Source organism: Nerophis lumbriciformis, linkage group LG03 (assembly GCF_033978685.3).
Source record: "Nerophis lumbriciformis linkage group LG03, RoL_Nlum_v2.1, whole genome shotgun sequence".
Taxonomy (NCBI): Eukaryota; Metazoa; Chordata; class Actinopteri; order Syngnathiformes; family Syngnathidae; genus Nerophis; species Nerophis lumbriciformis.
The window spans coordinates 35,118,969-35,137,750 of NC_084550.2; the positions used below are offsets into that span (position 1 = coordinate 35,118,969).

General features: G+C 38.5%; 1 protein-coding gene across 1 annotated transcript in view; it reads right to left on the reverse strand.

Annotated features, from left to right (window-relative positions):
* The window catches only part of LOC133583694 (plexin-A2-like), a 452,088-nt gene that overhangs the window by 18,239 nt on the left and 415,067 nt on the right, over positions 1–18,782 (reverse strand). Inside the window, exons 27-28 of the mRNA XM_061937663.2 lie at positions 14,568–14,664; positions 14,036–14,235 (exon numbers count right to left, since the gene is read on the reverse strand). Coding sequence (XP_061793647.1) covers positions 14,036–14,235; positions 14,568–14,664 — 297 coding nt within the window. The remainder of the gene's footprint in view (positions 1–14,035; positions 14,236–14,567; positions 14,665–18,782) is intronic.

Consider the following 18,782-nt stretch of genomic DNA (forward strand, 5'->3'; position numbering starts at 1 on the left):
TCACATTATTATGCTAGATCCACTATGGACTGGACTCTCACACTATTATGTTAGATCCACTACGGACTGGACTCTCACTATTATGTTAGATCCACTATGGACTAGACTCTCACACTATTATGTTAGATCCACTATGGACTGGACTCTCACATTATTATGTTAGATCCACTATGGACTGGACTCTCCCTATTATGTTAGATCCACTATGGACTGGACTCTCACTAGTATGTTAGATCCACTATGGACTGGACTCTCACTATTATGTTAGATCCACTATGGACTGGACTCTCACTATTGTGTTAGATCCACTATTGACTGGACTCTCAAACTATTATGTTCGATCCACTACGGACTGGACTCTCACATTATTATGTTAGATCAACTATGGACTGGACTCTCACTAGTATGTTAGATCCACTATGGACTGGACTCTCACTATTATGTAAGATCCACTATGGACTGGACTCTCACTATTGTGTTAGATCCACTATGGACTGGACTCTCACCCTATTATGTTAGATCCACTATGGAATGGACTCTCACACTATTATGTTAGATCCACTACGGACTGGACTCTCACTATTATGTTAGATCCACTATGGACTGGACTCTCACTATTATGTTAGATCCACTATGGACTGGACTCTCACTATTGTGATAGATCCACTATGGACTGGACTCTCACACAATTATGTTATATCCACTATGGACTGGACTCTCACACTATTATGTTAGATCCACTACGGACTGGACTCTCAAATTATTATGTTAGATCCACTATGGACTAGACTCTCTCACTATTATGTTGGATCCACTATGGACTGGGCTCTCACTATTATGTTAGATCCACTATGGACTGGACTCTCACATTATTATGGTAGATCCACTATGGACTGGATTCTCACACAATTATGTTAGATCCACTATGGACTGGGCTCTCACTATTATGTTAGATCCACTATGGACTGGACTCTCACACTATTATGCTAGATCCCCTATGGACTGGACTCTCAAATTATTATGTTAGATCCACTATGGACTAGACTCTCTCACTATTATGTTGGATCCACTATGGACTGGGCTCTCACTATTATGTTAGATCCACTATGGACTGGACTCTCACATTATTATGGTAGATCCACTATGGACTGGATTCTCACACAATTATGTTAGATCCACTATGGACTGGGCTCTCACTATTATGTTAGATCCACTATGGACTGGACTCTCACACTATTATGCTAGATCCCCTATGGACTGGACTCTCACAATATTATGCTAGTTCCACTATGGACTGGACTCTCACATTATTATGCTAGATCCACTATGGACTGAACTCTCACATTATTATGCTAGATCCACTATGGACTGGACTCTCACACTATTATGTTATATCCACTATGGACTGAACTCTCACACTATTATGTTAGATCCACTATGGACTGGACTCTCACACTATTATGTTATATCCACTATGGACTGAACTCTCACACTATTATGTTAGATCCACTATGGACTGGACTCTCACATTATTATGTTAGATCCACTATGGACTAGACTCTCTCACTATTATGTTAGATCCACTATGGACTGGACTCTCACAATATTATGCTATATCCACTATGGACTGGACTCTCACAATATTATGCTAGATCCACTATGGACTGGACTCTCACAATATTATGCTATATCCACTATGGACTGGACTCTCACACTATTATGTTAGATCCACTATGGACTGGACTCTCACACTATTATGTTTGATTCACTATGGACTGGACTCTCACATTATTATGTTAGATCCACGATGGACTAAACTCTCTCACTATTAGGTTAGATCCACTATGGACTGGAATCTCACAATATTATGCTCGATCCACTATGGACTGGACTCTCACAATATTATGCTAGATCCACTATGGACTGGACTCTCACAATATTATGCTAGATCCACTATGGACTGGACTCTCACACTATTATGTTAGATCCACTATGAACTGGACTCTCACACTATTATGTTAGATCCACTATGGACTGGACTCTCACACTATTATGTTAGATCCACTATGGACTGGACTCTCACAATATTATGTTAGATCCACTATGGACTGAAATCTCACATTATTATGCTAGATCCACTATGGACTGGACTCTCACACTATTATGTTAGATCCACTATGGACTGGACTCTCACACTATTATGTTAGATCCACAATGGACTGGACTCTCACACTATTATGTTAGATCCACTATGGACTGGACTCTCACACTATTATGTTAGATCCACTATGGACTGGACTCTCACACTATTATGTTAGATCCACTATGGACTGGACTCTCACACTATTATGTTAGACCCACTATGGACTGGACTCTCACACTATTATGTTAGATCCACTATGGACTGGACTCTCACTATTATGTTAGATCCACTATGGACTGGACTCTCACTATTATGTTAGATCCACTATGGACAGGACTCTCACATTATTATGTTAGATCCACTATGGACTGGACTCTCACACTATTATGTTAGACCCACTATGGACTGGACTCTCACACTATTATGTTAGATCCACAATGGACTGGACTCTCACACTATTATGCTAGATCCACTATGGACTGGACTCTCACACTATTATGTTAGATCCACAATGGACTGGACTCTCACACTATTATGTTAGATCCACTATGGACTGGACTCTCACTATTATGTTAGATCCACAATGGACTGGACTCTCACATTATTATGCTAGATGCACCATGGACTGGACTCTCACACCATTATGTTAGATCCACTATGGACTGGACTCTCACTATTATGTTAGATCCACTATGGACTGAACTCTCACTATTATGTTAGATTCACTATGAACTAGACTCACAATATTATGTTATATCCACTATGGACAGGACTCTCACACTATTATGTTAGATCCACTATGGACTGGACTTTCACAATATTATGTTAGATCCACTATGGACATGACTCTCACATTATTATGTTAGATCCACTATGGACTGGACTCTCACTATTATGTTAGATCCACTATGGACTGGACTCTCACATTATTATGCTAGATGCACTATGGACTGGACTCTCACACCATTATGTTAGATCCACTATGGACTGGACTCTCCCTATTATGTTAGATCCACTATGGACTGAACTCTCACTATTATGTTAGATCCACTATGAACTAGACTCACAATATTATGTTATATCCACTATGGACTGGACTCTCACACTATTATGTTAGATCCACTATGGACTGGACTCTCACTATTATGTTAGATCCACTATGGACTGGACTCTCACACTATTATGCTAGATGCACTATGGACTGGACTCTCACACCATTATGTTAGATCCACTATGGACTGGACTGTCACTATTATGTTAGATCCACTATGGACTGAACTCTCACTATTATGTTAGATCCACTATGAACTAGACTCACAATATTATGTTATATCCACTATGGACTGGACTCTCACACTATTATGTTAGATCCACTATGGACTGGACTCTCACACTATTATGCTAGATCCACTACGGACTGGACTCCCACTATTATGTTAGATCCACTATGGACTGGACTCTCACATTATTATGTTAGATCCACTATGGACTGGACTCTCACACTATTATGTTAGATCCACTATGGACTGGACTCTCACACTATTATGTTAGATCCACTATGGACTGGACTCTCACACTATTATGTTAGATCCACTCTACGTCCATTGCACCAATCGCCCAGGGGAGGGGGGTCCCCACATCAGCGGTCCCCTGCAAGGTTTCTCATTGTCATCCTATTGGGTTGAGTTTTTCCTTGCCCTGATGTGGGACCTGAGCCGAGGATGTCGTTGTGGCTTGTGCAGCCCTTTGAAACACTCGTGATTTAGGGCTATAGGGTAAACTTTAATTGATTGATGATTGATGTACAATAGCGTCCCAATTTAAGAGTGTTTTGAGATAAGAGCTGTCTTGCGGCTAATTGTTATGCTTTCAGATACAAGCAAACATTTGAGTAACAAGCATCCCCACTAATAGTTGATGTGCCTCAACTTAAGAGCGCCCCAATTTAAGAGTTTTTTGTGCCACAATTTAACTCTTGTGTGGTGTTCGGATCTGTGCGACCCGTTTAGACCCGGACATCTTATATGTAATAGAAATGTATGTTTTGTGTACCACACGCACCCACCCAACACACACACACACACACACACACACACACACACACACACACACACACACACACACACACACACACACACACACACACACACACACAGCAGGTCTAGACAGGAGGAGGACAGCGTGTAAGTTCACAGAACATCAGAGGGTCAAAATGTGCGACAAAATGAGGGCAGACAGTGTTGACAAACAATGTTGCAACCTTGTGTGGGAACCGCAGGTGCAGAAACACAAAAGAAGAATCCCTGTGGGATGCAGAAACTGGCAAAGAAATTTTCCGTGCAACGTTCATATTGTTGTTACTCAGCCAGCGTTTGCGGGTCTGATGGACCCGTTGCATTTTGTGGCTTTTAATGCCTCACAATCAAACACTTTTATGTTAAAATACTGAACAGATGTTTATTGGGATAAGGTAAACATATCCATTATATCATAGATATAATGGATATAAAGAGTATGTGAAAGTTTGACTCCTACTTTGTTTACTTCCGTGATGACCTTCTTAAAGTTTTGTAATCAATCAGAAATATCTAACAGCTAAAATGTGCCAAACATAGATAAGTGTGTTCCATTTTTCCCCATCATGCACTTTTAATGGATTTAAATGGGCATCGTTTGGATTTTTTTTTAAAGGTGTTTGGACGTTTTTCATGATATCAACAAACTTCAGTGAGCAGGTTGTGTTATGTGTGAGCATGTGTGTTGACCTCTATGGTTTTTTTTGCACCATGACTAGGGAAGGTTGTTCGGATTGTGTCATAGAAGTCTCATCATTGCCTGCGAGAGGCAATGATGAGAGATATAGCAGATTAGTCTCGCTTAACAAGTGGCTGGCTAGCTTCTGTAGACAACAGGGACTAACGTTTATTGATAATTGGCCCTCTTTCTGGGGCAAACCAGGCTTGCTGATGAGGGACGGCCTTCACCCTAACCAGGAAGGCGCCATCATCCTGTCTAAGAATATAGACTACTGTTTAAGTCACATTTGACTAACTACACTAGAGCAAGCCCGGTCACAGGCAATTACAGAGCCTGCTAGTCCGGGTGAGGAGTCAGTTAAGCTAGAACTAGCCAGCACCAGGCTGGATAATTCCTGTACGCATAGCAATTTTCTTAGAATAACACACAACTCACATAATGTGTTTTCTGTTGTGAATGTGTCCGGGGTAGATATGCATTCTACTGAGGTGGCAAATCATGATGCGTTCAGTCGATCGCAGCATCAAGCAAACAATCTGAAAATTCCCGTCGTATCAATTCCTAGATATGGTCGAAACTATTTAAAGTGCACTAGGTATAATAAACGCAACATTATTAATATTTCTACTACGGATAATTTAAACAAAAACTCGTCAAAACAGCCCAATACTTATAATATGGGCTTTTTAAACATAAGATCGTTGTCTCCCAAAACGTTATTAGTTAATGAGGTCATTAGAGACAACAATCTTAACGTCATTGGTCTTAGCGAAACCTGGCTCAAACCAGACGAATTTTTTGCGCTAAATGAGGCATCTCCTCCTAACTATACGAATGCGCATATTGCCCGTCCCCTTAAAAGGGGTGGGGGGGTCGCACTAATATATAATGAAAACTTTAACCTTACCCCTAACCTAAATAATAAATACAAATCGTTTGAGGTGCTTACTATGAGGTCTGTCGCACCGCTGCCTCTCGATATGGCTGTTATCTACCGCCCCCCAGGGCCCTACTCGGACTTTATTAATGAATTCTCAGAGTTCGTTGCTGATCTAGTGACGCACGCAGACGATATAATCATAATGGGGGACTTTAATATCCATATGAATACCCCATCGGACCCTCAGTGCGTGGCGCTCCAGACTATAATTGATAGCTGTGGTCTTACACAAATAATAAATGAACCTACGCATCGCAACGGCAATACGATAGATCTAGTGCTGGTCAGGGGTGTCACCACCTCCAAAGTTATGGTACTCCCGTATACTAAAGTAATGTCCGATCATTACCTTATAAAATTCGAAGTTCTGACTCATTGTCAACAAACTAATAATAATAATAACTGCTATAGCAGCCGCAACATTAATGCCGCCACAACGATGACTCTTGCTGACCTACTGCCTTCGGTAATGGCACCATTCCCAAATTATGTCGGCTCTATTGATAACCTCACTAACAACTTTGACAATGCCCTGCGCAAAACCATTGATAGTATAGCACCGCTAAAACAAAAAAGGGCCCCTAAAAGGCGCACCCCATGGTTTACAGAGGAAACCAGAGCTCATAAATTATCATGTAGAAAGTTGGAACGCAAATGGCGCGCGACCAAGCTTGAGGTTTTCCATCAAGCATGGAGTGATAGTTTAATATCGTATAAACGCATGCTTACCTTAGCTAAAGCTAAATATTACTCAAATCTCATCCGCCTCAACAAAAACGACCCTAAATTTTTGTTTAGTACAGTAGCATCGCTAACCCAACAAGGGACTCCTCCCAATAGCTCCACCCACTCGGCAGATGACTTTATGAATTTCTTTAATAAGAAAATTGAACTCATTAGAAAGGAGATTAAAGACAACGCATCCCAGCTACAACTGGGTTCTATGAACACAGATACAACTGTATCTACGACGGATACTGCAATACAAAATAGTCTCTCTCTTTTTGATGAAATAACATTAGAGGAACTATTACAGCGTGTAAGTGGGATAAAACAAACAACATGTTTACTTGACCCACTTCCTGGGAAACTTATCAAGGAGCTTTTTGTATTATTAGGTCCATCAGTGCTAAATATTATAAACTTATCACTTTCCTCTGGCACTGTTCCCCTAGCATTCAAGAAAGCGGTTATTCATCCTCTGCTCAAAAGACCTAACCTCGATCCTGACCTCATGGTAAACTACCGACCGGTGTCCCACCTTCCGTTTATATCGAAAATCCTCGAAAAAATTGTCGCACAGCAGCTAAATGAACACTTAGTGTCTAACAATCTCTGTGAACCTTTTCAATCCGGTTTCAGGGCAAATCACGCTACGGAGACAGCCCTCGCAAAAATGACTAATGATCTACTGCTAACGATGGATTCTGATGCGTCATCTATGTTGCTGCTTCTTGATCTTAGCGCTGCTTTCGATACCGTCGATCATAATATTTTATTAGAGCGTATCAAAACACGTATTGGTATGTCAGACTTAGCTTTGTCGTGGTTTAACTCTTATCTTACTGACAGGATGCAATGCGTCTCCCATAATAATGTGACCTCGGACTATGTTAAGGTAACGTGCGGAGTTCCTCAGGGTTTGGTTCTTGGCCCTGCACCCTTTAGTATTGACATGCTGCTGCTAGGCGACATCATACGCAAATACGGTGTTAGCTTTCATTGTTATGCTGATGACACCCAACTCTACATGCCCCTAAAGCTGACCAACACGCCGGATTGTAGTCAGCTGGAGGCGTGTCTTAATGAAATTAAACAATGGATGTCCGCTAACTTCTTGCAACTCAACGCCAAGAAAACGGAAATGCTGATTATCGGTCCTGCTAAACACCGACATTTATTTAATAATACCACCTTAACATTTGACAACCAAACAATTACACAAGGCGAATCAGTAAAGAATCTGGGTATTATCTGATGGACCCGTTGCATTTTGTGGCTTTTAATGCCTCACAATCAAACACTTTTATGTTAAAATACTGAACAGATGTTTATTGGGATAAGGTAAACATATCCATTATATCATAGATATAATGGATATAAAGAGTATGTGAAAGTTTGACTCCTACTTTGTTTACTTCCGTGATGACCTTCTTAAAGTTTTGTAATCAATCAGAAATATCTAACAGCTAAAATGTGCCAAACATAGATAAGTGTGTTCCATTTTTCCCCATCATGCACTTTTAATGGATTTAAATGGGCATCGTTTGGATTTTTTTTTAAAGGTGTTTGGACGTTTTTCATGATATCAACAAACTTCAGTGAGCAGGTTGTGTTATGTGTGAGCATGTGTGTTGACCTCTATGGTTTTTTTTGCACCATGACTAGGGAAGGTTGTTCGGATTGTGTCATAGAAGTCTCATCATTGCCTGCGAGAGGCAATGATGAGAGATATAGCAGATTAGTCTCGCTTAACAAGTGGCTGGCTAGCTTCTGTAGACAACAGGGACTAACGTTTATTGATAATTGGCCCTCTTTCTGGGGCAAACCAGGCTTGCTGATGAGGGACGGCCTTCACCCTAACCAGGAAGGCGCCATCATCCTGTCTAAGAATATAGACTACTGTTTAAGTCACATTTGACTAACTACACTAGAGCAAGCCCGGTCACAGGCAATTACAGAGCCTGCTAGTCCGGGTGAGGAGTCAGTTAAGCTAGAACTAGCCAGCACCAGGCTGGATAATTCCTGTACGCATAGCAATTTTCTTAGAATAACACACAACTCACATAATGTGTTTTCTGTTGTGAATGTGTCCGGGGTAGATATGCATTCTACTGAGGTGGCAAATCATGATGCGTTCAGTCGATCGCAGCATCAAGCAAACAATCTGAAAATTCCCGTCGTATCAATTCCTAGATATGGTCGAAACTATTTAAAGTGCACTAGGTATAATAAACGCAACATTATTAATATTTCTACTACGGATAATTTAAACAAAAACTCGTCAAAACAGCCCAATACTTATAATATGGGCTTTTTAAACATAAGATCGTTGTCTCCCAAAACGTTATTAGTTAATGAGGTCATTAGAGACAACAATCTTAACGTCATTGGTCTTAGCGAAACCTGGCTCAAACCAGACGAATTTTTTGCGCTAAATGAGGCATCTCCTCCTAACTATACGAATGCGCATATTGCCCGTCCCCTTAAAAGGAGTGGGGGGGTCGCACTAATATATAATGAAAACTTTAACCTTACCCCTAACCTAAATAATAAATACAAATCGTTTGAGGTGCTTACTATGAGGTCTGTCGCACCGCTGCCTCTCGATATGGCTGTTATCTACCGCCCCCCAGGGCCCTACTCGGACTTTATTAATGAATTCTCAGAGTTCGTTGCTGATCTAGTGACGCACGCAGACAATATAATCATAATGGGGGACTTTAATATCCATATGAATACCCCATCGGACCCTCAGTGCGTGGCGCTCCAGACTATAATTGATAGCTGTGGTCTTACACAAATAATAAATGAACCTACGCATCGCAACGGCAATACGATAGATCTAGTGCTGGTCAGGGGTGTCACCACCTCCAAAGTTATGGTACTCCCGTATACTAAAGTAATGTACGATCATTACCTTATAAAATTCGAAGTTCTGACTCATTGTCAACAAACTAATAATAATAATAACTGCTATAGCAGCCGCAACATTAATGCCGCCACAACGATGACTCTTGCTGACCTACTGCCTTCGGTAATGGCACCATTCCCAAATTATGTCGGCTCTATTGATAACCTCACTAACAACTTTGACAATGCCCTGCGCAAAACCATTGATAGTATAGCACCGCTAAAACAAAAAAGGGCCCCTAAAAGGCGCACCCCATGGTTTACAGAGGAAACCAGAGCTCATAAATTATCATGTAGAAAGTTGGAACGCAAATGGCGCGCGACCAAGCTTGAGGTTTTCCATCAAGCATGGAGTGATAATTTAATATCGTATAAACGCATGCTTACCTTAGCTAAAGCTAAATATTACTCAAATCTCATCCGCCTCAACAAAAACGACCCTAAATTTTTGTTTAGTACAGTAGCATCGCTAACCCAACAAGGGACTCCTCCCAATAGCTCCACCCACTCGGCAGATGACTTTATGAATTTCTTTAATAAGAAAATTGAACTCATTAGAAAGGAGATTAAAGACAACGCATCCCAGCTACAACTGGGTTCTATGAACACAGATACAACTGTATCTACGACGGATACTGCAATACAAAATAGTCTCTCTCTTTTTGATGAAATAACATTAGAGGAACTATTACAGCGTGTAAGTGGGATAAAACAAACAACATGTTTACTTGACCCACTTCTTGGGAAACTTATCAAGGAGCTTTTTGTATTATTAGGTCCATCAGTGCTAAATATTATAAACTTATCACTTTCCTCTGGCACTGTTCCCCTAGCATTCAAGAAAGCGGTTATTCATCCTCTGCTCAAAAGACCTAACCTCGATCCTGACCTCATGGTAAACTACCGACCGGTGTCCCACCTTCCGTTTATATCGAAAATCCTCGAAAAAATTGTCGCACAGCAGCTAAATGAACACTTAGTGTCTAACAATCTCTGTGAACCTTTTCAATCCGGTTTCAGGGCAAATCACGCTACGGAGACAGCCCTCGCAAAAATGACTAATGATCTACTGCTAACGATGGATTCTGATGCGTCATCTATGTTGCTGCTTCTTGATCTTAGCGCTGCTTTCGATACCGTCTATCATAATATTTTATTAGAGCGTATCAAAACACGTATTGGTATGTCAGACTTAGCTTTGTCGTGGTTTAACTCTTATCTTACTGACAGGATGCAATGCGTCTCCCATAATAATGTGACCTCGGACTATGTTAAGGTAACGTGCGGAGTTCCTCAGGGTTCGGTTCTTGGCCCTGCACTCTTAAGTATTTACATGCTGCCGCTAGGCGACATCATACGCAAATACGGTGTTAGCTTTCATTGTTATGCTGATGACACCCAACTCTACATGCCCCTAAAGCTGACCAACACGCCGGATTGTAGTCAGCTGGAGGCGTGTCTTAATGAAATTAAACAATGGATGTCCGCTAACTTCTTGCAACTCAACGCCAAGAAAACGGAAATGCTGATTATCGGTCCTGCTAAACACCGACATTTATTTAATAATACCACCTTAACATTTGACAACCAAACAATTACACAAGGCGAATCAGTAAAGAATCTGGGTATTATCTTCGACCCAACTCTCTCGTTTGAATCACACATTAAGAGTGTTACTAAAACGGCCTTCTTCCATCTCCGTAATATCGCTAAAATTCGTTCTATTTTATCCACTAGCGACGCTGAGATCATTATTCATGCGTTCGTTACGTCTCGTCTCGACTACTGTAACGTATTATTTTCGGGTCTCCCTATGTCTAGCATTAAAAAATTACAGTTGGTACAAAATGCGGCTGCTAGACTTTTGACAAGAACAAGAAAGTTTGATCATATTACGCCTATACTGGCTCACCTGCACTGGCTTCCTGTGCACTTAAGATGTGACTTTAAGGTTTTACTACTTACGTATAAAATACTACACGGTCTAGCTCCGTCCTATCTTGTCGATTGCATTGTACCATATGTCCCGGCAAGAAATCTGCGTTCAAAGAACTCCGGCTTATTAGTGATTCCCAGAGCCCAAAAAAAGTCTGCGGGCTATAGAGCGTTTTCTATTCGGGCTCCAGTACTATGGAATGCCCTCCTGGTAACAATTAGAGATGCTACCTCAGTAGAAGCATTTAAGTCCCATCTTAAAACTCATTTGTATACTCTAGCCTTTAAATAGCCCCCCTGTTAGACCAGTTGATCTGCCGTTTCTTTTCTTTTCTCCTCTGCTCCCCTTTTCCTTGAGGGGGGGGGGGCACAGGTCCGGTGGCCATGGATGAAGTGCTGGCTGTCCAGAGTCGGGACCCGGGGTGGACCGCTCGCCTGTGCATCGGCTGGGAACATCTCTACGCTGCTGACCCGTCTCCGCTCGGGATGGTGTCCTGCTGGCCCCACTATGGACTGGACTCTTACTATTATGTTGGATCCACTATGGACTGGACTCTCATAATATTATGTCAGACCCACTTGACATCCATTGCTTTCGGTCTCCCCTAAAGGGGGGGGGGGTTACCCACATATGCGGTCCTCTCCAAGGTTTCTCATAGTCATTCACATCGACGTCCCACTGGGGTGAGTTTTCCTTGCCCGTATGTGGGCTTTGTACCGAGGATGTCGTTGTGGCTTGTGCAGCCCTTTGAGACACTTGTGATTTAGGGCTATATAAATAAAGATTGATTGATTGATGGAATGCTGTGTACTTTCAAGGTTCATTAATCGGATTTACATACGTTGTAGCATTCAGAGACTACCTGGTTTTTAAGATTAATTTGAAAGAACTCCACGCTGCGATGCTATAATGAACTCATGACACCCCTGTTCTAAATAAAATGTACAAACCCCGTTTCAATGTGAGTTGGGAAATTGTGTTAGATGTAAATATAAACGGAATACAATGATTTGCAAATCCTTTTCAACCCACATTCAGTTGAATATGCTACAAAGACAACATATTTGATGTTCAAACTGATAAACATTTTTTTGTGTGCAATAATCATTAACTTTAGAATTTGATGCCAGCAACACGTGACAAAGAAGTTGGGAAAGGTGGCAATAAATACTCAAACACTTATTTGGAACATCTCACAGGTGAACAGGCAAATTGGGAACAGGTGAGTGCCATGATTGGGTATAAAAGTAGATTCCATGAAATGCTCAGTCATTCACAAACAAGGATGGAGCGAGGGTCACCACTTTGTCAACAAATGCGTGAGCAAATCGTTGAACAGTTTAAGAAAAACCTTTCTCAACCAGCTATTGCAAGAAATTTAGGGATTTCACCATCTATGGTCCGTAATATCATCAAAGGGTTCAGAGAATCTGGAGAAATCACTGCACGTAAGCAGCTAAGCCCGTGACCTTCGATCCCTCAGGCTGTACTGCATCAACAAGTGACATCAGTGTGTAAAGGATATCACCACATGGGCTCAGGAACACTTCAGAACCCCACTGTCAGTAACTACAGTTGGTCGCTACATCTGTAAGTGCAAGTTAAAACTCTCCTATGCAAGGCAAAACCGTTTATCAACAACACCCAAAAACGCCGTCGGCTTCTCTGGGCCTGAGCTTATCTAAGATGGACTGATACAAAGTGGAAAAGTGTTCTGTGGTCTGACGAGTCCACATTTCAAATTGTTTTTGGAAACTGTGGACGTCGTGTCCTCCGGACCAAAGAGGAGAAGAACCATCCGGATTGTTATAGGCGCAAAGTTGAAAAGCCTGCATCTGTGATGGTATGGGGGTGTATTAGTGCCCAAGGCATGGGTAACTTACACATCTGTGAAGGCGCCATTAATGCTGAAAGGTACATACAGGTTTTGGAGCAACATATGTTGCCATCCAAGCAACGTTACCATGGACGCCCCTGCTTATTTCAGCAAGACAATGCCAAGCCACGTGTTACATCAATGTGGCTTCATAGTAAAAGAGTGCGGGAACTAGACTGGCCTGCCTGTAGTCCAGACCTGTCTCCCATTGAAAATGTGTGGCGCATTATGAAGCCTAAAATAGCACAACGGAGACCCCCGGACTGTTGAACAACTTAAGCTGTACATCAAGCAAGAATGGGAAAGAATTCCATCTGAGAAGCTTCAAAAATGTGTCTCCTCAGTTCCCAAACGTTTACTGAGTGTTGTTAAAAGGAAAGGCCATGTAACACAGTGGTGAACATGCCCTTTCCCAACTACTTTGGCATGTGCTGCAGCCATGAAATTCTAAGTTAACTATTATTTGCAAAAAAATATATAAACTTAATGAGTTTGAACATCAAATATCTTGTCTTTGTAGTGCATTCAATTGAATATGGGTTGAAAAGGATTTGCAAATCATTGTATTCCGTTTATATTTACATCTAACACAATTTCCCAACTCATATGGAAACAGGGTTTGTATTATGATTATTATTTATTTGTGCACATTATTGACAGGCTTTCACGGCGCACGTTAAAGGATCCGGCCCCTGGGCCTTGAGTTTGACACCAGTGGTTCGTATTAAGTCAGTTAGTGTTGACAACTACCTTGGTGGCCAGAAGCCGAGTCAAGTAAATCTCTGACACCATCTTGCTGCCTCGCTCGCCCTCCTTCTGGTCGCCGTGCTCGTGGTTCTTCACCAAGTGCCAAACTTTGACCCCGCTCTCCAGGTCGGGGGTCAGCATGGGCACACGGGAGTGGGGGCTGTCGGGACTGGTGGGCGTTGAGCGGAAGGGCACGTCCACACCTGGAGGGTCAAAGGTCAGGTTGACAAAGCAGGAAGCTGGAAGTCAGTCTGCTGAATCAGCAGTTTTGTTTACTGAAAGCTGTTGATTTTCTCTTGTCTACTCTTTTTTTTTTTTTTACTCTCAAACTTGAAACATCCATCCATCCATCCATTTTCTACCGCCTATTCCCTTCGGGGTCGCGGGGGGCGCTGGAGCCTATCTCAGCTACAATCGGGCGGAAGGTGGGTTACACCCTGGACAAGTCGCCACCTCATCGCAGGAAACTTGAAACAACTTTTCCAAAAATAAAAACCCCCAGTATTTCTTTATTTGGTTTGTCTCCAGTACTGACCGTATCTGCTGATGCTTCTTGGGAAGCTGGCTGAGGACGGAATGTTGAAGGACGACATTTGTTTGGGCACCAAAGCCACCACACAGCGATCGGTCACCTGGGAGGTCAAAGGTAAGATTTGCACACATTATGTCAATAATAACATAAAGTTATTCACTTTTTCCACATTTTGTGTTACAACCTTATTCCAAAATGGAAAAAAATTATTTGTGTCCTCAAAATTCTACACACAGTACCCCATAATGACAATGTAAAAAAGTTGTTTTTAGAAATGTTTGCAAATGTATAAAAAACAACATCTAAGAAATCCCATGTATATAAGTATTCCCAGCACTTGACTTTTTACACATTTTCTTATGTTACAGCCTTATTCCAAAATGGAAAAAAAAAAAAAAAAAAAAAATTTTGTCCTTGAAATTCTACACACAATACCCCATTATGACAATGTAAAAAAGTAGTTTTTAAAAATGTTTGCAAATTTATTACAAATATAACCTAAGAAATCTCATGTATATAAGTATTCCCAGCGCTTGACTTTTTACACATTTTCTTATGTTACAGCCTGATTCCAAAATGGAAAAAAATCAATGTTTTTGTCCTCAAAATTCTACACACAATACCCCATTATGACAATGTAAAAAAGTAGTTTTTAAAAATGTTTGCAAATTTATTACAAATAAAACCTAAGAAATCTCATGTATATAAGTATTCCCAGCGCTTGACTTTTTACACATTTTCTTATGTTACAGCCTGATTCCAAAATGGAAAAAAATAAATGTTTTTGTCCTCAAAATTCTACACACAATACCCCATTATGACAATGTAAAAAAGTAGTTTTTAAAAATGTTTGCAAATGTATTAAAAGTAAAAAACTAAGAAATCCCATGTATGTAAGTAATCCCAGTGCTTGACTTTTTACACACTTTCTTATGTTAAAGCCTAATTCCAAAATGGAAAAAAATAAATGTTTTTGTCCTCAAAATTCTACACACAATACCCCATTATGACAATGTAAAAAAAGTTCTTTTTAGAATTTTTGCAAATCTATTAAAAATAAAAAACTAAGAAATCCCATGTATATAAGTTTTCCCAGCGCTCGAGTTTTTACACATTTTGTTATGTTACAGCCTTATTCCAAAATGGAAAAAAATAAATGTTTTGTCCTCAAAATTCTACACGCAATACCCCATTATGACAATGTAAAAAAGTAGTTTTTAAAAATGTTTGCAAATGTATTAAAAATAAAAAACTAAGAAATCCCATGTATGTAAGTATTCCCAGCGCTTGACTTTTTATACATTTTCTTATGTTACAGCCTTATTCCAAAATGGAAAGAAATACATGTTTTTGTCCTCAAAATTCTACACACAATACCCCATTATGACAATGTAAAAAAGTAGTTTTTAAAAATGTTTACAAATTTATTACAAATAAAACCTAAGAAATCACATGTATATAAGTATTCCCAGCGCTTGACTTTTTACACATTTTCTTATGTTACAGCCTTATTCCAAAATGGAAAAAAATAAACTTTTTTGTCCTCAAAATTCTAAACAAAATACCCCATTATGACAATGTTAAAAAGTAGTTTTTAAAAATGTTTGCAACGGAATAAAAACAACAACAACTAAGAAATCTCATGTATATAAGTATTCCCAGCGCTTGACTATTTTACACATTTTCTTATGTTACAGCCTGATTCCAATATGGGAAAAAAAAAAGAAAAAGTTTTTGTCCTCAAAATTCTACACACAATACCCCATTATGACAATGTACAAAAGTAGTTTTAAAAAGGTTTGCAAATTTATTAAAAATAAAAAACTAAGAAATCTCATGTATATAAGTATTCCCAGCACTTGACTTTTTACACATTTTCTTATGCTACAGCCTTATTCCAAAATGGAAAAAAAATAAAAATAATTTTTGTCCTTAAAATTCTACACTCAATACCCCATTCTGACAATGGAAAAAAGCAGTTTTTAAAAATGTTTGCAAATTTATTACAAATAAAACCTAAGAAATCGCATGTATATAAGTATTCCCAGCGCTTGACTTTTTACACATTTTCTTATGTTACAGCCTTATTCCAAAATGGAAAAAAATAAATGTTTTTGTTCTCAAAATTCTATACAAAATACCCCATTATGACAATGTAAAAAAAGTTGTTTATAGAATTTTTGCAAATTTATTAAAAATAAAAAACTAAGAAATCCCATGTATATAAGTATTCCCAGCGCTTGACTTTTTACACATTTTCTTATGTTACAGCCTTACTCCAAAATGGAAAAAAATAAATGTTTTTGTCCTCAAAATTCTACACACAATACCCCATTATGACAATGTAAAAAAGTAGTTTTTAAAAATGTTTGCAAATGTATTAAAAATAAAAAACTAAGAAATCCCATGTATATAAGTATTCCCAGCGCTTGACTTTTTACACATTTTCTTATGTTAAAGCCTAATTCCAAAATGGAAAAAAATAAATGTTTTTGTCCTCAAAATTCTACACACAATACCCCATTATGACAATGTAAAAAAGTAGTTTTTAGGAATGTTTGCAAATTATTATTTTTTTAAAACCTAAGAAATCACATGTATGTAAGTATTCCCAGCGCTTCTCTTTTTACACATGTTCTTATGTTACAGCCTGATTCCAAAATGGAAAAAAAAACGAAAAAACATTTCTGTCCTTAAAATTCTACACACAATACCCCATTATGACAATGTAAAAAAGTAGTTTTTAAAAATGTTTGCAAATTTATTACAAATAAAACCTAAGAAATCTCATGTATATAAGTATTCCCAGCGCTTGACTTTTTACACATTTTCTTATCTTACAGCCTTATACCAAAATGGAAAAAAAAAAAAGATTTTTGTCCTCAAAATTCTATACAAAATACGCCAATATGACAATGTTAAAAAGTAGTTTTGAAAAATGTTTGCAAAGGAATAAAAAAAACAACAACTAAGAAATCTCATGTATATAAGTATTCCCAGCGCTAGACTATTTTACACATTTTCTTATGTTACAGCCTGATTCCAAAATGGGGGGGAAAAAAAATGTTTTTGTCCTCAAAATTCTACACACAGTACCCCATTATGACAATGTACATAAGTAGTTTTAAAAAGGTTTGCAAATTTATTAAAAATAAAAAAAACTAAGAAATCTCATGTATATAAGTATTCCCAGCGCTCGACTTTTTACACATTTTCTTATGCTACAGCCTTATTCTAAAATGGAAAAAAATAATAATAATAAATATATATATATATATATATATATTTTTTTTTGTCCTTAAAATTCTACACACAATACCCCATTATGACAATGTAAAAAAGTAGTTTTTAAAAATGTTTGCAAATGTGTTAAAAATAAAAATAAAAAAATAAATAAAATAAAAAAAGTTGTTTTTAGAATTTTTGTAAATCTTTTAAAAATAAAAAACTAAGAAATCCCATGTATATAAGTATTCCCAGCGCTTGAGTTTTTACACATTTTCTTATGTTACAGCCTTATTCCAAAATGGAAAAAAAAAATTAAAAAAAATGTTGTCCTTGAAATTCTACACACAATACCCCATTATGACAATGTAAAAAAGTAGTTTTTAAAAATGTTTGCAAATTTATTACAAATAAAACCTAAGAAATCTCATGTATATAAGTATTCCCAGCGCTTGACTTTTTACACATTTTCTTATGTTACAGCCTGATTCCAAAATGGAAAAAAATAAATGTTTTTGTCCTCAAAATTCTATACAAAATACCCCATTATGACAATGTAAAAAAGTAGTTTTTAAAAATGTTTGCAAATGTATTAAAAATAAAAAAATAAAAAATCCCATGTATGTAAGTATTCCCAGCGCTTGAGTTTTTACACATTTTCTTATGTTACAGCCTTATTCCAAAATGGAAAAAAAAAATTAAAAAAAATGTTGTCCTTGAAATTCTACACACAATACCCCATTATGACAATGTAAAAAAGTAGTTTTTAAAAATGTTTGCAAACTTATTACAAATAAAACCTAAGAAATCTCATGTATATAAGTATTCCCAGCGCTTGACTTTTTACACATTTTCTTATGTTACAGCCTGATTCCAAAATGGAAAAAAATAAATGTTTTTGTCCTCAAAATTCTATACAAAATACCCCATTATGACAATGTAAAAAAGTAGTTTTTAAAAATGTTTGCAAATTTATTAAAAATAAAAAAATAA